This window comes from Oncorhynchus keta, unplaced genomic scaffold, assembly GCF_023373465.1.
Source record: "Oncorhynchus keta strain PuntledgeMale-10-30-2019 unplaced genomic scaffold, Oket_V2 Un_contig_2724_pilon_pilon, whole genome shotgun sequence".
Lineage (NCBI taxonomy): Eukaryota > Metazoa > Chordata > Actinopteri > Salmoniformes > Salmonidae > Oncorhynchus > Oncorhynchus keta.
In genome coordinates this window covers 55,493-76,229 of record NW_026285414.1, presented here as the reverse complement: position 1 = coordinate 76,229, position 20,737 = coordinate 55,493, and the positions used below count along the sequence as shown (strand labels likewise).

Here is a 20,737-nt window from a genome sequence, read left to right as displayed (position 1 = left end):
AAGTCCCGAAGCCCTGGGCACTTCATGTAGACTAGATCTGAAAGAAGCCCTGGGCACTTCATGTAGACTAGATCTGAAAGAAGCCCTGGGCACTTCATGTAGGCTTGATCTGAAAGAAGCCCTGGGCACTTCATGTAGACTAGATCTGAAAGAAGCCCTGGGCACTTCATGTAGACTAGATCTGAAAGAAGCCCTGGGCACTTCATGTAGGCTTGATCTGAAATAAGCCCTGGGCACTTCATGTAGACTAGATCTAAAATAAGCCCTGGGCACTTCATGTAGACTAGATCTGAAAGAAGCCCTGGGCACTTCATGTAGACTAGATCTGAAAGAAGCCCTGGGCACTTCATGAAGACTAGATCTGAAAGAAGCCCTGGGCACTTCATGTAGGCTAGATCTGAAAGAAGCCCTGGGCACTTCATGTAGACTAGATCTGAAAGAAGCCCTGGGCACTTCATGTAGACTAGATCTGAAAGAAGCCCTGGGCACTTCATGTAGACTAGATCTGAAAGAATTGGACAAATCAGAATGCAAGGTGACGTTTTTATTATACTGCTATCCAATGTTTTCAGATCTACACAGTGCCCTGGGACCTAAGTTAGGGCTAGTGCTTTGTTTCTGGACTGTGCCAATGGGACTCCTGTACTGTAAGTGCTGGCTTCGTGTGTGTAACCTCACCTCCTGTCCTGTCTCCTCCCCTTCAGCAGAGAGTGGTGTGACTCTACTGCAGCTGATCGGAGACCTGCCTCCTGATGATTCCCAGGCCGGTCCAGGGGGGAAACCCGTCTACTACTTCGGAGGGCAGGACGGGCTGACTGCTGCGGGACAGCCGGCCCTGGCCCACCTCCCCAACCCCTTCTACAGAGACTTCTCCCTGGTCTTCCAAATCCTCCCCTCCAGCCCCGGGGTCCTCTTCTCCATCACAGACGCCTCCCAGAAGTTCATGTACGTGGGGGTGAAGCTGAGTGCCCCGGACGCTGACGGCAGGAATCAGAAGATTCTGTTCTACTACACAGAGCCAGACTCTGAGGCCTCGTACCTGGCCGCTAGTTTCACCGTGCCCTCCCTGGACCTAGTCTCCTGGACCAAGTTCTCTCTGTCCGTGTTCAACGACCAGGTGACCTTCTTCATGGGGTGCGACGCCTCTGGGAAGACGGTGAAGTTGGAGCGCTCGCCGGATGACATGGAGCTGGACAGCGGGGCGGGCATCTTCGTGGGTCAGGCGGGAGGCGCGGACCCTGACAGGTTCGAGGTACAGTATGGATCGCCAACCACACCTCTAATGCTGACCTGACCACACATATTTACCTCTAACTTTATTGTTCTCTCATGTAAAACATCTTTATTGTTCCCTCTTGTAAAATATCTTTATTGTTCCCTAATATAAAACATCTTTATTGTTCCCTCATGTAAAACATCTTCATGGTTCCCTCTTGTAAAATATCTTTATTGATCCCTAATATAAAACATCTTTATTGTTCCCTCATGTAAAATATCTTTATTGTTCCCTCATGTAAAACATTGGTATAACTCTTCCCCTAAAGTCTCTGTCGTTCTGCACCCCCACCCTCAACCCTCGCTCTGGTGTCAAACCCCATGTGACCATCACATGTGGTTAGACGGGTCAGTGACTATGCTGAGGGGGTCAAAGGCCAGATGACAGGACAGGTCAGCTAATAGATTTACTAGAGGGAGGAGGGGTTAGTAGTGCTGTGTTAGTGAGATGCGACTGGCTGTCTGGCTTTCCTGTTGCCAGTGACACATACCTGACTGAGATTCCTGAGGGAGCGATTAGTGAGGGATTTACCCCCAATGTGAGGGTTTAGATTTCATTTCACTCACACCTGCTGTTTTTAACAGACAGTGTGTTGAAATGTGCATTCTCATAGTCTAACTCTATCAGGCCCCTGGGAGAGATTTAGAACCCTGTCATTCTCATAGTCTAACTCTATCAGGCCCCTGGGAGAGATTTAGAACCCTGTCATTCTCATAGTCTAACTCTATCAGGCCCATGGGAGAGATTTAGAATCATGTCATTCTCATAGTCTAACTCTATCAGGCCCCTGGGAGAGATTTAGAACCCTGTCATTCTCATAGTCTAACTCTATCAGGCCCCTGGGAGAGATTTAGAACCCTGTCATTCTCATAGTCTAACTCTATCAGGCCCCTGGGAGAGATTTAGAACCCTGTCATTCTCATAGTCTAACTCTATCAGGCCCCTGGGAGAGATTTAGAACCCTGTCATTCTCATAGTCTAACTCTATCAGGCCCCTGGGAGAGATTTAGAACCCTGTCATTCTCATAGTGTAACTCTATCAGGCCCATGGGAGAGATTTAGAACCCTGTCATTCTCATAGTCTAACTCTATCAGGCCCCTGGGAGAGATTTAGAAACCATGTCATGTCATTCAGGCCCCTGGGAGAGATTTAGAACCCTGTCATTCTCATAGTCTAACTCATCAGGCCCCTGGGAGAGATTTAGAACCCTGTCATTCTCATAGTCTAACTCTATCAGGCCCCTGGGAGAGATTTAGAACCCTGTCATTCTCATAGTGTAACTCTATCAGGCCCCTGGGAGAGATTTAGAACCCTGTCATTCTCATAGTCTAACTCTATCAGGCCCCTGGGAGAGATTTAGAACCCTGTCATTCTCATAGTCTAACTCTATCAGGCCCCTGGGAGAGATTTAGAACCCTGTCATTCTCATAGTCTAACTCTATCAGGCCCCTGGGAGAGATTTAGAACCCTGTCATTCTCATAGTCTAACTCTATCAGGCCCCTGGGAGAGATTTAGAACCCTGTCATTCTCATAGTCTAACTCTATCAGGCCCCTGGGAGAGATTTAGAACCCTGTCATTCTCATAGTCTAACTCTATCAGGCCCCTGGGAGAGATTTAGAACCATGTCTGTTGTTTCAGCAAGACTCTGTCTGTTCTGAGTTAGTAAGGCCACGGTCAGTCAGAAACATCCTCTTTACATTTGATTGTATATTAATGGCTTAGATCCTGACTAGAATCATTAAATTCTTACTGCCCCAATGGCTGTACAGTATCTCCTTTCTCACAGCCATCAGTGTGTTTGTCTGTGTCTGTGCGTGTTGTGCAGGGCGCGATCGCTGAGCTGAACGTGGTGGGTAACCCTCGAGCAGCTGAGCTACTCTGTGAAGATGATGATGACTCAGACGCTGTGAGTGATTAGACTGTAGAACCAGACACAGTTGAGAAGGAATATGATATGATTCATGTCAACTAACATTTTCTCAAATGCCTTGACTTGTCTCTGTTTGTCTTGCTGTCTCTCTCTCTCTCTTTCTCTGTCTCTCTCTCAGGCCTCAGGTGACTTTGGCAGTGGGGATGGGGACAGAAGAGAGACCGGCAAAACTGTAAAGGAATCTTCTTTATCCTATGTTGTCCTGTTAATCTATTCTGTGATGTGGAAATAGAAGGAAGGATTTACTGTGAAACTATTGGATCAGGGTCTGACTGTCCTGTCTAACCTTCCTCTCTTCCCTCCTGTCAGACCACACCTCCATCTCTCCGACCAGTGCCAGAGCCCCCTCTGACATCATCAGTGAGCGACAGGCTCTCAGAGACAGGTCAGTGGGCTGAGTTGAATAATTATGACATCATCTGTGAAGTTATCCTCTAAAATATTACTTAGGTTTATTGAAAATACGCATATAATAGTGAACCAACCAAGCTATATTTAGAGTAACTGCAGTGCTAACAAAAACTGTTGATGTAAAAACTGTGAAACTATCTGTCATGGAAATATGTACCTAGTGTAATACCACACTACTTGAGAACCTTGTTGCTCGTTACATACAGTATGCTGGGATATAGAGCACACTAGCACCTTCTAGTGGAGAAGGTAGACATTACCTTTAATTTTCCTTCAAGAGTGGCTGATTGGAAAGGAAAAGGAATGGGGGTTACCTAGTCAGTTGTACAACTGAATGTATTCAACTGAAATGTATCTTCCCCATTTAACCCTTCTGAGGGGGGGGGGGGCTGCCTTAGTCGACATCCACGTCATCGGTGCCTGGATTAACTACCTTGCTCAGGGGCAGAACGGTATATTTTTAACTTGTCAGCTCGGGGATTCGATCCAGCAACCTTTCGGGTTACTGGCCCAACTCTCCTACCCACCAGGGGAATGTTGATAATTGTTAGTGTTTTCTAGTGTACGAACTAGGCATGCAGGTAAGTGTGTTTGTGTTTATTGACTGTAGGTGACAGGAATCATCAGACCTCAGTAGAGTCCAGACCAGGGTCAGGAGGTCAACCAGGTAGGTCACTGGAAACGTTGTCTGTCTGTCCGTCCGTCTGTCTGTCGGGCTATATCATAAACACTCTCCAATGAGGTCCAGTGGAGTTCCCTGACAACCAGTCCCTGGTTTCAGGACAGTATACCCTTACCACTCCATGTCAGAGTTCAGGGAATCTGCACTGGACTAGGTTGATGAGATCTCATCATGCCCTCCTCAGCATGTCCTGTCTGCATGGAACTCTGTGGAGTAGGTTGGCATGAAACTGTAGAATATATTGGCATGGAACTCTGTGGAATAGTTTGGCATGGAACTCTGTGGAACAGGTTGGCATGAAACTGTAGAATATATTGGCATGGAACTCTGTGGAATAGTTTGGCATGGAACTCTGTGGAACAGGTTGGCATGAAACTCTGTGGAAGGGGAGGACAAAGGTAGTAGGATGCTAACTGAGGATAGAGGATGCTAGTGAAAGTGACGATGACAGCAACATTCATGCCGATGATGACCACGATGTTACTTCTGACGTCTATTCTAACACCCAGCTCTCCCTCTCTCTGTGTCTCTCTGTGTGTCGTCAGGCCCTAGTGGTTCTAACGGAGTGAAGGGGGACAGAGGGGAGAAGGGCAGTCCAGGGGACAGAGGTCCCGCCGGGCCAAAGGGGGAATCGGGGTCTTTCTCCAGCTCTGCTTCTTCCGCTGGCTCTTCATCAGGTGGAGAACGCGGAGAAAAGGTACTGCATGCTGCCTGGCACAGTACTGTGTGTTATACACACCCTATAACTGATGACCCCCATAGCTGATTACATCTGATTCAGACAGACCACATACATGCCTCTGAGACACGTAATAGTTCCAACATTACTTACAACTTGTCTTTGTCTCCTTTTCCTTTCAGGGAGACAAAGGCTTGAAGGTATGTTTTGACTTTGTCCTTCCCAGCTTCTTTTTATTTGACTTCATCTTAGCTAGTCATTGAAGTGATCAGATTAAATAGGTAGTTGATTGTTTTCTTCCCACAGGGCAGTTCTGGGTTTGGTTACCCAGGCTCCAAGGGGGACCGTGGTGTACCTGGTCCCCCTGGCCCTCCTGGCCCTGGGGGGCCAGCTGCCCAGGTTGTGAGGCTAGGGGATGGCTCTGTGGTGCAGCCAGTGGTGGGGCCAATGGGACCGATGGGGCCCCCAGGAGCCAAAGGACCAGCAGGACCCCAGGGACCAGAGGGAGAGGCAGTGAGTTGTACCATACCTTCTGACATACAGTGAAAGTATTCAGACTCCTTGACTTTTTCCACACATTGTTACGTTACAGCCTTATTCTAAAATGGATGAAATCGTTTTGTCCCCTCATCCATCTACAAACAATACCCCATAATGACAAAGCAAAAACAGGTTTTTCGACATTTTTGCACATGTATTAAAAATAAACAACTGAAATATCACATTTACATAAGTATTCAGACCCTTTACTTAGTACTCTGTTGAAGCACGTTTGCCAGCAATTACAGCCTCGAGTCTTCTTGGGTATGACGCTACAATCTTGACACAGCTGTATTTGGGGAGTTTCTCCCATTTTTCTCTGCAGATCCTTGCAAGCTCTGTTAGGTTGGATAGGGAGCGTTGCTGCAAAGCTATTTTCACGTCTCTCCAGAGATGTTAGATCGGGTTCAAGTCTGGGCTCTGTCTGGGCCACTCATAGACATTGAGGCTTGTCCCGAAGCCACTCCTGCGTTGTCTTGGCTGTGTGCTTAGGGTCGTTGTCCTGTTGGAAGGGGAACCTTTGCCCCAGTCTGAGCTCTCTGGAGCTGGTTTTCATCAACTATCTCTCTGTACGTTGCTCATTCATCTTTGCCTCGATCCATCCCTGCCGCTGAAAAAGATCCCCACAGCATGAAGCTGCCACCACCATGCTTCACCGTAGGGATGGTGCCAGGTTTCCTCCAGACGTGACGCTTGGCATCCAGGCCAAAAAGTTTAGTCTTGGTTTCATCAGACCAGATAATCTTGTTTCTCATGGTCTGCGAATCTTTAGGTGCCTTTTGGCAAACTCAAAGTGGGCTGTCATGTACTTTTTACTGAGGAGTGGCTTCCGTCTGGCCACTCTTCCATAAAGGCCTGATTGTTGGAGTGCTGCAGAGATTGTTGTCCTTCTCGAAGGTTCTCCCATCTCCACAGAGGAACTCTAGAGCTCTGTCTGAGTGACCATCGGGTTCTTGGTCACCTCCCAGACCAAGGCCCTTCTCCCCCCGATTGCTCAGTTTGGCCAGGCGGCCAGCTTTAGGAAGAGTCTTGGTGGTTCCAAACTGCTTCAATTTAAGAATGATGGAGGTCACTGTGTTCTTGGAGACCTTCAATGCTGCAGAAATGTTTTGGTACCCTTACCCAGATCTGTGCTTTGACACAATCCTGTCTCGGAGCTCCACGGACAATTCCTTCGACCTCATGGCTTGGTTTTGGCTCTGACATGCAATGTCAACTGTAGTACCTTTAAATAGACAGGTGTGTTACTTTCCAAATCATGTCCAATCAATTTAATTTACCACAGGTGGACTCCAATCAAGTTGTAGAAACATCTCAAGGATGATCCATGGAAACAGGATGCACCTGAGCTTAATTTCGAGTCTCATAGCAAAGGGTTTGAATACTTATGTAAATAAGGTATTTCTGGTGGGGTTTTGCAAACATTTCTAAAAACCTGTTTTCGCTTTGTCATTATGGGTGGGGTATTGTGTGTAGATTGTTGATTTATTTTTTATTTATTTAATAAATGTTTGAATAAGGCTGTAACGTAAGAAAATGTGAAAAAAGTTAAGGGGTCTGAATACTTTCCATAGACACTGTATTCTGTGTAGAGCATTCTCCCTTTATTTAGTCTCAGTACTTGTACATTTTCTTTGAATTGACTGAAACAAACCATACCATATCTATTTCATTCCCCAGGGGGATCCAGGAGAGGATGGCAAATTAGTGAGTGTCACTTTCTGATGTTTTATCCCATTGATCTCATGTCATGGGTTTTTATTCATTGTTAATTGTGTGAGGAGAAATACAGTGGTAGTCAGATGTCATTATTGATAAGCGGTGGTGGTCAGTAGCAGTGGTCAGACAGTGTCAGCCTCACTAAGCTGTGTCTTCTCTCTCTGTCCCACCACAACTCAGGGACCTGCCGGAGACAGAGGGTTCCCAGGAACACAAGGAGACTCAGGGGTCAAAGGACAAAAGGTAAAGGCCAGAAGCCATTTATTTAAGAGCATGAGTATTTGAATATTATTGGAGGTGCCCAAAGGTTAAATACTGAGTGTGTGCCCTGTGACCTCTCCAGGGGGATCGTGGTGATGGTCACCCAGGACCCAGGGGTCCTCCAGGGCCACCTGGACCCCCAGGCCCAGGGATAGCTGATCGCGCTGTGAGTAAACCACTACAGCAACAGGCCATTCAGCCCATTAATTCATGTGGATCAGACATGAATATACAAATATACCCCTGTTAATGTTTCTTCATTTGTCCCTAGACATTTGTGGATGTGGAAGGCTCAGGAGGATTCCCAGATTTGGAGAAAATACAGGTATGTTTTAGCTGATGCAGAGATGTTGAGTTTGGCCCAGAAAAATGACTTTTCACCAAATGTATATTGTGAAACCCAAGACTGTTATGTTGACTGTTTCTTTAGACTCTCCGTGGTCTACCAGGCCCCCCCGGACCTCCAGGCCCCCCTGGCCCCTCAGCCGGTGGTGTCAGCTCCCATGGGTCAGGCTCTTTCGGGCCCCCTGGACCTCCCGGACAGGACGGGGCCCGTGGCCTACCAGTGAGGACCCTCTCGCTACTATATCTGACGTGACAATATGTTTTGTGCCTAGTTAACTGTAGACAGCACAACTACAGCATTGAAATGAATGTCTTGATTTTTTGACCATTATGTATTGATATCATGCTGTGTTTTTCAGGGGCCCACTGGTCCACCTGGCAGACCTGGAACCCCAGGATCCAGTAGCGGAGAGAAGGTATGAGACAGCGAGGAGACTTATATTATTTCAGCTGAACTGATCATACGAAACTCAGCAGAAAAAGAAACGTCCTCTCACTGTCAACTGCATTTATTTTCAGCAAACTTAACATGTGTAAATATTTGTATGAACATAACAAGATTCCACAACTGAAACATAAACTGAACAAGTTCCACAGACATGTGGCTAACAGAAATTGAATAATGTGTCCCTGAACAAAGGGGGGGGTCAAAATCAAAAGTAACAGTCAGTATCTGGTGTGGCCACCAGCTGCATTAAGTACTGCAGTGCATCTCCTCCTTTTGGACTGCACCAGATTTGCCCGTTCTTGCTGTGAGATGTTACCCCACTCTTCCTCCAAGGTACCTGCAAGTTCCCGGACATTTCTGGGGGGAATGGCCCTAGCCCTCACCCTCCTATCCAACAAGTCCCAGACGTGCTTAATGGGATTGAGATCCGGGCTCTTCACTGGCCAAGGCAGAACACTGACATTCCTGTCTTGCAGGAAATCATGCACAGAACGAGCAGTATGGCTGGTGGCATTGTCATGCTGCAGGGTCATGTCAGAATGAGCCTGCAGGAAGGGTACCACATGAGGGAGGAGGATGTCTTCCCTGTAATGCACAGCGTTGAGATTGCCTGCAATGACAACAAGCTCAGTCCGATAATATATAATAATATAATAATAATATATGCCATTTAGCAGACGCTTTTATCCAAAGCTTTTATCCAAAGCGACTTATGTGTGTGTGTGTATGTGTGCATACATTCTACGTATGGGTGGTCCCGGGAATCGAACCCACTACCCTGGCGTTACAAGCGCCATGCTCTACCAACTGTGCTACAGAAGGACCATGATGTTGCTGTGACACACCTCCCCAGACCATGATGGACTCTCCACCTCCAAATCAATCCCTCTCCAGAGTATAGGCCTTGGTGTAACGCTCAATCCTTCGACGATAAAAGCAAATCCGACCAGCACCCCTGGTGAGACAAAACCGCGACTCGTCAGTGAAGAGCACTTTTTGCCAGTCCTGTCTGGTCCAGCGATGATGGGTTTGTGCCCATAGGCGACATTGTTGTCGGTGATGTCTGGTGAGGACCTGCCTTACAACAGGCCTACAAGCCCTCAGTCCAGCCTCTCTCAGCCTATTGCGGACAGTCTGAGCACCGATGGAGGGATTGTGCATTCCTGGTGTAACTCGGGCAGTTGTTGTTGCCATCCTGTACTTGTCCCGCAAGTATGATGTTTGGATGTACCGATCCTGTGCAGGTGTTGTTATACGTGGTCTGCCACTGCGAGGATGATCAGCTGTCCATCCTGTCTCCCTGTAGCATTGTCTTAAGCGTCTCAACAGTACGGACATTGCAATATATTGCCCTGGCCACATCTACAGTCCTCATGCCTCCTTGCAGCATGCCTAAGGCATGTTCACGCAGATGAGCAGGGAGCTGTTCCACAGGTGCATGTTCATTAATTGTTTATGGTTCATTGAACAAGCATGGGAAACAGTGTTTAAACCCTTTACAATGAAGATCTGTGAAGTTATCTGGATTTTAAAAATGATCTTTGAAAGACAGGGTCCTGAAAAAGGGGCGTTTTTTCTTTTGCCGAGTTTATATATCACTGTATACAGCACAGAACTGGACCTTTGTATAGGGATCCTTTTGAGATGATTGTCTCTTTATCTCTCTCTCCCTCTCATCCGCAGGGAGAAGCTGGTGATCTAGGTCTTCCAGGGCCCAGTGGAGAGAGGGTGAGCTCTGAAATACACCCATACTATCCCACCTCTAAATCTAAATATATAGCTATTTTCACTTTGACCTTGTTTCTTTGGTGCTGCTGGGTGTGGGACTTCTCCTAGAGATCGATAGTCTAAACATGATGTTAGTGGTGGGACTTCTCCTAGAGATCGATAGTCTAAACATGATGTTAGTGGTGGGACTTCTCCTAGAGATCGATAGTCTAAACATGATGTTAGTGGTGGGACTTCTCCTAGAGATCGATAGTCTAAACATGATGTTAGTGGTGGGACTTCTCCTAGAGATCGATAGTCTAAACATGATGTTAGTGGTGGGACTTCTCCTAGAGATCGATAGTCTAAACATGATGTTGGTGAGGGTGTGAGGATTTTCTCAGGATACAGATCTTCTCCCTTATCCTTGTCTTCCTCTAGCAAAACTCTTTGTCTGCCTTCTCCTCCAACTTTTTGACCAGTATCTTTAGTGAAGGTGGTGGGTCACAGGAACTACTGGGTCTCCTGCTATTGGTTCCTTGGTTTCGACTGCATTCATCACATGGGGGAATCAACTCACTGAGAAAAACTCTAATTCCCAGTGTGTTTCATTATAGGACAAATATAACATTTGCTTGTTTGACTTCTGACATAAGCAACGACATGCTATTTAAGATGTTAAGATATTTTACCATCAGTCTGGATGTTTAATATTGGAACTAAACTATATGCAGTCATTGTTTTTGATAATTGTTTTTTATTATTTTGAATATTGATTTACATTGCTTTTTATAGTAATAATTCAGCTTAAATGTGTGTCCAATTTTGTGGAATGCTTCTTTATTTGTCTGTTAAGTCTACATGTAAATGGACTGCTGATTTTTACACACACACATGCACACACACACCTTTACAATCTCTCTCTCTCGGTCTCTCACCTCTTCGCTCCTAACCACCAGGGTTCTCAGGGTGACCCTGGAGTGCCTGGTCAGGCAGGGCAGGGGGGCTTGGCTGGGCTTCCTGGGCCCATGGGACCGATTGGGCCTCCAGGACCACCCGGACCTTCCTACCCCGTGCGTTATGTGAGTACTGTACACAACTCCTGCCACCCACCCAGACTACATCAACTACAGCTTAACCTCCCACCCCAAATCTCCCTTCATACAAATTATTACCAAATTGACTACATACTGTATATTTGCCGACATATTTTTGTGGAATTGTCTTTTTTGAACTGTATCTGTGTCCTCTCTGTGTAGGGTGACGGGGAGGGTTCCGGAGTGACGGGGGTCAATGGTGTTGCTGGAGTGATAGGGATTCCAGGACCACAGGTGATCTATACATTGCCATCCACTCATCATTTGGATTGCCTTTACGATCATGTCAACTAATACATAGTCACATATCCATTGTGTTTCAGGGTCCGCCCGGAATCGCTGGCCTTCCGGTAAGAACCAGGAAATCCCTTTCAATATATTGCTAAGTTTGATTGGAGGCCATATCTTTGTTATATAGCTATGCTTACTGTATTCCTGTCATCATACAGGGAAGATCTGGTTTGCCTGGGCTTTCGGGAGAGAAGGGGAGCGAGGGAGCAAGAGGACGGGATGGAACACCAGGGATGGACGGATTCCCAGGACAATTGGTAGAAGATCATTATCCCTCAGCCACCTCCCCAGACTCTATTAGAACGTTACTTAGGCTTTAGAGTAACCCACACAAAGTGCACTAACCTATTCTGTTTTGTTTCTTGTGTATACACAGGGAGACAAAGGGGAGAGGGGAGACAGAGGAGAAAGGGTGAGTTACCTACTCCCGATTACCATATTTTGGTGGTTGATTTTTTAAAATGTTATTTTATTGCTTCTTTAATCAGAACAACAGTTTTCAGCTGTGCTAACATAATTGCAAAAGGGTTTTCTAATGATCATGTCGCCTTTTAAAATGATACACTTGGATTAGCTAACACAACGTGCCATTGGAAAACAGGAGTGATGGTTGCTGATAATGGGCCTCTGTACGCCTATGTAGATATTACATAAAAAATCTGCCGTTTCCAGCTTCAAGTCATTTACAAAATTAACAATGTTTACACTGTATTTCTGATCAATTTGATGTTATTTTAAATGGACAAAACATTTGCATTTTCTTTCAAAAACAAAGACTTTTCTAAGTGACCCCAAACTTTTGAACGGTAGTGTCCCACGGCTCTCATGTTGTTGTGTGTGTGGTGTTGTAGGGTGAGCCAGGACGTGAAGGGGGGCCCCCTGGACCTCCGGGAGCCCCTGGCCCACCGGGACAGATCTACCAAACCTCAGGCAGCGTGAGTGTGGCTGTGTACTGTACGGTCTTGTCTGCGCTGGATCATAGTGATGTTTCAGTGACACAACTGACCTACCTGTCTCTGTCTTGTTGTAGTTTGATGAAGTTCTTGGGAATCAAGGACAGGTGAGAATTTGACTCAGCAGACAGTCACTATGCTACTCTACATGCAGTTTTATAATGTTTTAGAAAGTCACTCTAACCCTTATTTCCTTTTCTCCAGGGAGGACCAGGTCTTCCCGGCCGGGCAGGATTCCCAGTATGTATCAGTATCACACTGCCAATGAACCCACAGTGGAGTGGAGACACTTACTTTGACTGTTTCTAAAGATGTATCACAGTTGAAACGCACCAAACGGACCGTGTTGTTCTAGATGTATGGTGGAGATTGCGGCAAAAACTATTTTATAACATGATAATGGAACATTTCAAAAAATATATATTTCACAGTTGAAACACCTTAATAGTGCTCCCTAATATAATTTTTTTTTTTAAACAATGCTGTACGGCCTACTAGTTGTATATTGAAAACTGCCTAAAACATGTTAATGGAACTCTCTTTTAAAAATATACACACACAAGGTTGTTATTTATACTGATCACAACTTCTTCTGTAGGGGCCTATGGGACCAAAGGGAGATACAGGAGAGCCTGGACAGCCAGGATACGCAGCTAAGGTCTGGTAATAACTTAATTCATATCTTGTTTTCTGTACAGTACAGGGAAAATTGCATGAAGTATTGACATGTCTCCACCCTGTGTCCTGTCCAGGGGGAGAAAGGAGAACCTGGTATTATCATGGGGCCTGATGGAAGACCCCTGTACCTGGGAGGGCTGGGGTCTCAACCGGTGAGAAAAAACACACACAAGATTTATAGTTGGTAGAAATACTGTATGTTATTATTCTTGTCCATCACTTTTATATGTGCCATGCAACATTGATACCCTTTGACCTCTGTGTGTGCAGGGAGAGAAGGGACTCCCGGGACCTGAGGGACCTCCTGTAAGTACTCTCCTTTAACAGTGACATGCTTTGTTTCTGATTAGCCATCGATAACCATGGATGTACTGTATATAGTTCTCTGTTTCTGTAGGGTCCAGCTGGTAGATTTATATTGTTCTGTCTCTATAGGGTCCAGCTGGTAGATTTATATTGTTCTGTATCTATAGGGTCCAGCTGGTAGATTTATATTGTTCTGTCACTATAGGGTCCAGCTGGTAGATTTATATTGTTCTGTCTCTATAGGGTCCAGCTGGTAGATTTATATTGTTCTGTCACTATAGGGTCCAGCTGGTAGATTTATATTGTTCTGTCTCTATAGGGTCCAGCTGGTAGATTTATATTGTTCTGTCTCTATAGGGTCCAGCTGGTAGATTTATATTGTTCTGTCTCTATAGGGTCCAGCTGGTAGATTTATATTGTTCTGTCACTATAGGTCTATAGATTTATATTGTTCTGTCTCTATAGGTCCAGCTGGTAGATTTATATTGTTCTGTCTCTATAGGTCCAGCTGGTAGATTTATATTGTTCTGTCACTATAGGGTCCAGCTGGTAGATTTATATTGTTCTGTCACTATAGGGTCCAGCTGGTAGATTTATATTGTTCTGTCACTATAGGGTCCAGCTGGTAGATTTATATTGTTCTGTCACTATAGGGTCCAGCTGGTAGATTTATATTGTTCTGTCACTATAGGGTCCAGCTGGTAGATTTATATTGTTCTGTCACTATAGGGTCCAGCTGGTAGATTTATATTGTTCTGTCTCTATAGGGTCCAGCTGGTAGATTTATATTGTTCTGTCTGTCCAGCTGGTAGATATTGTTCTGTCTCTTCCAGCTGGTAGATTTATATTGTTCTCTGTCTCTATAGGGTCCAGCTGGTGGATTTATATTGTTCTGTCTCTATAGGGTCCAGCTGGTAGATTTATATTGTTCTGTCTCTATAGGGTCCAGCTGGTAGATTTATATTGTTCTGTCTCTATAGGGTCCAGCTGGTAGATTTATATTGTTCTCTGTCTCTATAGGGTCCAGCTGGTAAATGTATATTGTTCTGTCACTATAGGGTCCAGCTGGTAGATTTATATTGTTCTCTGTCTCTATAGGGTCCAGCTGGTAGATTTATATTGTTCTCTGTCTCTATAGGGACCAGCTGGTAGATTTATATTGTTCTCTGTCTCTATAGGGTCCAGCTGGTAAATGTATATTGTTCTGTCACTATAGGGTCCAGCTGGTAGATTTATATTGTTCTCTGTCTCTATAGGGTCCAGCTGGTAGATTTATATTGTTCTCTGTCTCTATAGGGTCCCTATGGTCCAGCTGGTCTAAAGGGAGATATAGGCATGCCAGGTAGACCGGTAAGTATCTCTGTTCAGCAATTAGCCAAGTGGTGGTCCTCTGTAGCTCAGTTGGTAGAGCATGGCGCTTGCAATGGCAGTGAGTACGATTCCTGGGACCACCCAAGTGGCTTTGAATAAAAGTGTCTGCTAAATGGCACTGAAGTGTGACTTAGAAAGAAGCCAAGTGTGCTATTTCCCATTCAGTATTAACATGGTGATGGACTGCTGCTGAATGTGAACCAGTGTGTTGGTTACAGGGCCGTCCTGGGTTGAATGGTGTCAAAGGAGAGAGGGGGGATTCAGCGGGAGGGACTGGAGGATATGGAGTAAGTATGACACCGCTGGTTGGTGATTGATGGGATTCATACATGAAAGACTGTTAGGATGCAACCCAGAGGTCAGCATGTCAAATCATTCATAAAAGCAGTGGTATGATTAGACCGTCATGACCCAGACAGGGCATCAGTTTAACCCAGATTGATCCATGTTTTTAGGGTCCTCCAGGACCACCTGGCCCACCCGGACCCCCCGGGCCAGCAGTACCTCTGGACAGGTTCAATGTGAGTAGATGTCTGATCCAGTATTGTATCTTTCCCAGACGTTGGTGTTGTGAGTTATATGCTGTAGTCAGTCAGGTTTGATAGGGTCTCTTTCCAAGGTACAGTAGTGTAACTCTTCTCCCCTTTGTTCTGTTTCACACTCAGAGGGATGATGTATCACGGTTATATCCTGGTAAATCAACTTATTCTCATTGGCCAGTCCCACACCATGACATAGAACATTACATGTAAAACGATGTCATGTGTTGGCTTACATGTTGGCCTTTTTCCTCCACCCATCAGACTCCAAAGGAGACAAAGGTGATCGTGGAGTACCAGGAATACCCGGGGTACCAGGTACAGTAAAACCAGCTAGTTATTTACCTTCGCTGGCCTTAGGTGTACTAACACACGAGATTGAGCTGATTGAACTCACGTTCTATCGTCTCCACTCTAGGTCTCACGTCCAACTTTGACATCTACACCTTCAAGGTAAGTGACGTTACGACAAAGGAGCTCTTCACTCACAACCCGCCATGCGTCTGTATGTGTTTGACGTGAGGTCAAATGACGTGGTGTGTGTGTATGTGTGTGCGTGTCCCTGCAGAGGGAGATGAAGGGAGAGAGAGGAGACTCGGGGATGAAGGGGGAGAAGGGCGAGCCAGCCGGAGGATATTATGGTGGCGGTTACGGTGGACAGGGTGGTCAACCTGGACCTCCAGGACTTCCGGTAAGAATAACCACTGAACAACAGCCATTTTATTTTACTGCATTCTCCACGTTTAATCAGTGCCTTGCATCAAAAGACATGTACAATGGAATTTAATTAGAAAGTTTTAATGAGCAAGATCTATCGATCTCCAGGGGCCAAAGGGAGAGTCCATCATCGGTCCTTCAGGGCCCCAGGGCCCTCCAGGTAACCCAGGAAGAGAGTACGAAGGCAGGCAAGGGAACCCAGGCCCACCGGGGCCCCCCGGACCTTCAGGATCATCCTCCTCACCTGGAGCCTACAGGCCAACACAGAGTGAGGCGTACTCTCTCGCACACACACTCATACATAGAGTACATAGGCAGGAACACAACTTTCTGGTGACATGAAGTACAGTAGCTCCTTGGTTAACAGCTTCAATGAATGTGATCTTTTTACATCTCAGCCATCAGCATCCCTGGACCTCCGGGCCCTCCTGGCCCACCTGGAACTGATGGACACTCCTCTGGGGTGAGTCTGTTAACCCCTCCATTCCTAGTGTAGGGTCTAGGAGGTTAGGGCCTGTTTCTGGACAGGGCCTCACTGTGATGATATATACACCACTTCCAGGATGTGGCATCATTTAGCTCCTTGTCGTCCACGTTTGAACAGGTGATGGTGCTGAGGTCATATGACACGATGACAGCCACAGCCAGACGACAGGCAGAGGGGACGTTGGTGTATCTGGTCGACCAAACAGACTTTTACATCAGAGTACGAGATGGCTTCCGGCAAATCCAGGTGCAGTGTTTACCGGTGTAATGGATGCAAGCCACTATATTTATAAAATACAACACCTTCATCCTTTGTTAATGTTTACATGATTAACTTGGAAGTTTTACCTTTCAGCTTGGACCACACATAGCTTTACCCCCTGCCCAGGTAAGTCGTTGGAAATGTGCACTTGAGAAATGCTGACAAACTATTTTGACAGTGAAGGAATCACTTAATGAAGTTATTAATCACATTAGTGAATCTTATTGACATGATTTCTCTGCCTGTATCCATCTGAAGGGTAATGAGGTAGCAGCTGTTGACCCTCCTCCAGTGGTCTACTACCAGCCAGACCATCCCTCGAACACTGCCACAGAGCAACCCCCCAGACAGCTAGACCCCCACCAGCCACAGCCTGAGGGACAACACCCTGTTCACCCTGACCCACGTTACTCGACTCACCCGGATCCACGTTACCCAGCCCAGCCTGATCCACGCTACCCAGCCCAGCTTGATCCACGCTACCCAGCCCAGCCGGATCCACGCTACCCAGCCCAGCCTGATCCAGGCTACCCAGCCCAGCCTGATCCACGCTACCCAGCCCAGCCGGATCCACGCTACCCAGCCCAGACGGATCCACGCTACCCAGCCCAGCCGGATCCACGTTACCCCTCACATTCAGACCCTAGATACCCCTCACACACTGATCCACGGTACCCCAGTTATACAGACCACCAGCACAACCCTGACCCTGTCCAGCCCCAGCCAGCCCCTGTCCCACAGAACCCGGTTTACTCAGACACCCGCTACCCTGTAACCCCACAACGCAGACCCAGACCTCCTGAGACCCCCAGCCACCAACACACGTCAGGACCAAGCGTGAGTAGCCAGTGATTTAAATGGCATAAATGTAACCTAAAACCATGCCACTGCTGAAATACTTCTGATCGTGGATGTGATGGGAAGCACGTTTTTAAAGACTTTTCTTCTTCTTTCCTTCTGCAGATTCACCTGGTCGCCCTGAACGCCCCCCAGGGGGGTAACATGCGGGGTATCAGAGGGGCAGACTTCCTGTGTTTCAACCAGGCTCGGGCCATCGGGCTGAAGGGAACCTTCCGGGCTTTCCTCTCCTCCAAGCTCCAGGACCTTTACAGCATCGTCCGCAAGTCAGACAGAGACCGCATGCCCATCGTCAACCTAAAGGTACAGTCGGCTAAGACTGAGATGCATTTTCAGCTTCATTCAGAATCCCAGTATCATTCCATATCATTTAAGTAATTGGCAGCAACCGTCCCTAACCATTTGTCTGTCCCCTCTATAGGACGAGGTCCTGTTTGACAGTTGGGAGGCCATCTTCAGTGACTCAGAGGGCAGAGTAAAGGACAACGTACCCATCTACTCCTTCGATGGCAAAGACATTTTCACAGACGGCACATGGTGATAAACTACACTTCTACATATCACTCACTATACACAAAATATCAAAACCTCTCTTTTTACAACACCCATGAGGAGGCATTGATAAGTTATGTAAAGTTAACAGCTGAGAAAGTGAATGGAAGCAAAAATATGATGATTCATCCCTTCATCTCGTTCTCTCCCTTATTCCCTCGACTCACCCAGGCCAGACAAGATGATATGGCACGGTTCCACCAGCAGGGGGCACGGCCAGGTGGATAACTACTGTGAGACGTGGCGTATAGGGGAGCGTGCGCTGACGGGCATGGCCTCCTCTCTACAGGGGGGCCAGCTCCTCCAACAGAGAACCAGCAGCTGTCACAGCTCCTTCGCCGTGCTCTGCATCGAGAACAGCTACATCGGACAGTTCAAGAGATAGGACTGACTGACCAAACGCACACACACACTACAGCCAGATCAAGAGATAGGACTGACCGACCAAACGTACACACACACTACAGCCAGATCAAGAGATAGGACTGACCGACCAAACGTACACACACACTACAGCCAGATCAAGAGATAGGACTGACCGACCAAACGTACACACACACTACAGCCAGATCAAGAGATAGGACTGACCGACCAAACGTACACACACACTACAGCCAGATCAAGAGATAGGACTGACCGACCAAACGTACACACACACTACAGCCAGATCAAGAGATAGGACTGACCGACCAAACGCACACACACACTACAGCCAGATCAAGAGATAAGCCCAATGAAAAACACACAAACACATCAGCCAATCCAAGAGGCCTAAAAAAAAAATGTAATTACCAGTGGAGGCTGGTGACTTAAAAAATGAGGAGGATGGTAGACCCAGGGTATAGGCGCGGAACGCACGGAGACAACAAAGTGTGTTTCAACAATCGTCAAATACAAATTATTTTAACCTAAATCATTTAATAAAGACAATTTTAGTACACTATTATGGGGAATGGGAATGAGGGCTACTTACAGTGTTGGAAAGGGACCACAGCAGTGATTGAATGAGGGTATGAGGCGTGAGTTGAGGTGTTCAGAGGCTTGACCAGTGCAGGACAGGATTTGCCTAGAAAGACAAACAATAACACAACACGCGACACAGTTAGACAAAAGAGCTCAGAATGAGTTAGTCTAAGCAAAGAGTAAAATCATTGATGTGTAATAATGTGATTGACTCTACATACAGTAATGAGAGAACATTGATAGGGGGACTTACAGAGCTTGGAGAGGAAACATTCAATGTGCCAGTGGATGAGCGGGAACATGAGACATGGATTCAGTTCATGTCAGGAGATAGTTGACAATGGTAGTGGAGTGATCATCACCTCTTAATCAGGGAACAAGGAGGGGACTTCCCTGGAAATACAAATAGCAGATACAGGGATTTCCTCTACCCAGACAAATAGACAACTGGGCTGAGCTCGCTTTATGCATGTTATGCAACTGTAGGCCTTATAAAACATTTACTCACATCTATCATCGCTATTATGTTGATTGATTAATTCCAGTTAATAAGCCTAGCCAGCCCAGTTTTGAATATAAACTACATTTGATCACATTTTCTCCTGACACACAAATGGACTATAAATACTTAATGTTACCAATCAGTTTATCCTGACCAGACGGACAGAGTGCATAGGCTGTATGCAGCTTCTCTTATTAGGAGCCTACAGTTGATCATACTGAAATATAGTCGTGTTTTCATCCCATACAGCATGTCCGATTTCTAACGTTTAGGTGTAGCCTAGGCTGCTGCAACATTTATGTCATGAGTTTTTGCTTGTGTCTGTCCGGAGTGATTGTGTTATCATCTTTGCTAAATAAATACCGGAGGAAAGAGGAAAGCTTACTTGAGCGCACGCGAAAAAAATGCGCTGTGTCAACCTCTCTCTTTAATCGAAATGTTTATGGATGATGCGATGAAGCTATCAAATCATTCTGAATTGTTTTCGACATCCTAGAAAAGAGTCGAAAGTTTGACATGTTCAGCAAGTAAAGCATCGTAACGTGCCATTACATCTGCAAGCTCTTTCTAGTTGCCCTTGTTGGCGGGAATTTTACCTCTCGTCTTGTCCTCTATCGATGCAGCTTTTTCCCAGAAGCTTGAATGTGATGTCGGCATTTATATGATCCCTGCTTTTGTTTTGCCCTTTAGCTGAACGATCGATGTTCTTCAGGTCACTGTACCCACCTTTTGACCAAGGCTCAGACTTTCCCTAAAGCAGGCAAGGCCAGCAATACAGGCAGCTTGATGAAAGGCTCCCTGTTACCAACTTTACTTTTGATACCAGTTGGTATTGAACGCCCTCACCTTTTCATCAGTTTCATGAAGATCTCAGGCAGAGATAGTTAGCTCCCTTTTCCGTGTATGTTAAATCAATTGAGAATGAAATTTTTTTCTTGCAAATACACTTGTCTCCGCACAATTGGATTAAATAAAATCCCCCAAAATGCTGGTAGATAGCTAGCTACTGAAGTTAACGAGGCTAACTTTAAAACATGTTCAATCAAAAGTTGATCTAGCTGGACAGGTAATTACATATTTTTTTTTAAAACCAAGAAAACAATTTACAATACCATCTTCTACTGTCATTTGAAAAAATTTTAATCAAATTTGATTGAATAA

At 46.0% G+C, this 20,737-nt stretch overlaps 1 protein-coding gene and 1 long non-coding RNA gene across 6 annotated transcripts in view; one reads left to right on the top strand and one right to left on the bottom strand.

Moving 5' to 3' along the window:
* LOC118378615 (collagen alpha-1(XVIII) chain-like) overlaps positions 1–19,960 on the top strand; it is a 92,079-nt gene extending 72,119 nt beyond the window's left edge. For 3 of the 5 annotated variants that reach the window (XM_052506694.1, XM_052506690.1, XM_052506692.1), the window contains exons 2-42: positions 705–1,252; positions 3,105–3,185; positions 3,328–3,381; positions 3,519–3,594; positions 4,231–4,287; positions 4,848–4,999; positions 5,164–5,181; positions 5,288–5,494; positions 7,202–7,228; positions 7,421–7,483; positions 7,584–7,667; positions 7,773–7,826; positions 7,932–8,066; positions 8,206–8,262; positions 9,978–10,022; positions 10,961–11,083; positions 11,261–11,332; positions 11,422–11,448; positions 11,548–11,646; positions 11,766–11,801; positions 12,241–12,324; positions 12,420–12,449; positions 12,547–12,582; positions 12,941–13,000; positions 13,095–13,172; positions 13,291–13,326; positions 14,623–14,676; positions 14,916–14,984; positions 15,153–15,218; positions 15,363–15,390; positions 15,501–15,554; positions 15,655–15,689; positions 15,805–15,927; positions 16,062–16,221; positions 16,352–16,416; positions 16,558–16,686; positions 16,795–16,827; positions 16,960–17,538; positions 17,665–17,862; positions 17,981–18,096; positions 18,283–19,960. In XM_052506694.1, coding sequence (XP_052362654.1) covers positions 705–1,252; positions 3,105–3,185; positions 3,328–3,381; positions 3,519–3,594; positions 4,231–4,287; positions 4,848–4,999; positions 5,164–5,181; positions 5,288–5,494; positions 7,202–7,228; positions 7,421–7,483; positions 7,584–7,667; positions 7,773–7,826; positions 7,932–8,066; positions 8,206–8,262; positions 9,978–10,022; positions 10,961–11,083; positions 11,261–11,332; positions 11,422–11,448; positions 11,548–11,646; positions 11,766–11,801; positions 12,241–12,324; positions 12,420–12,449; positions 12,547–12,582; positions 12,941–13,000; positions 13,095–13,172; positions 13,291–13,326; positions 14,623–14,676; positions 14,916–14,984; positions 15,153–15,218; positions 15,363–15,390; positions 15,501–15,554; positions 15,655–15,689; positions 15,805–15,927; positions 16,062–16,221; positions 16,352–16,416; positions 16,558–16,686; positions 16,795–16,827; positions 16,960–17,538; positions 17,665–17,862; positions 17,981–18,096; positions 18,283–18,496 — 4,262 coding nt within the window. In that variant the 3' untranslated portion in view covers positions 18,497–19,960. The remainder of the gene's footprint in view (positions 1–704; positions 1,253–3,104; positions 3,186–3,327; positions 3,382–3,518; positions 3,595–4,230; positions 4,288–4,847; positions 5,000–5,163; positions 5,182–5,287; positions 5,495–7,201; positions 7,229–7,420; positions 7,484–7,583; positions 7,668–7,772; positions 7,827–7,931; positions 8,067–8,205; positions 8,263–9,977; positions 10,023–10,960; positions 11,084–11,260; positions 11,333–11,421; positions 11,449–11,547; positions 11,647–11,765; positions 11,802–12,240; positions 12,325–12,419; positions 12,450–12,546; positions 12,583–12,940; positions 13,001–13,094; positions 13,173–13,290; positions 13,327–14,622; positions 14,677–14,915; positions 14,985–15,152; positions 15,219–15,362; positions 15,391–15,500; positions 15,555–15,654; positions 15,690–15,804; positions 15,928–16,061; positions 16,222–16,351; positions 16,417–16,557; positions 16,687–16,794; positions 16,828–16,959; positions 17,539–17,664; positions 17,863–17,980; positions 18,097–18,282) is intronic. The other 2 variants (XM_052506691.1, XM_052506693.1) reach the window with 1 other exon arrangement.
* On the bottom strand, positions 16,576–20,070 carry LOC127922822 (uncharacterized). The gene is made up of 4 exons (XR_008112464.1): positions 19,962–20,070; positions 19,328–19,467; positions 19,085–19,177; positions 16,576–16,720 (listed from the first exon to the last, which is right to left on the bottom strand). It is a non-coding gene; the product is annotated as an uncharacterized LOC127922822 (long non-coding RNA).
* Positions 20,071–20,737: the final 667 nt, after the last annotated feature.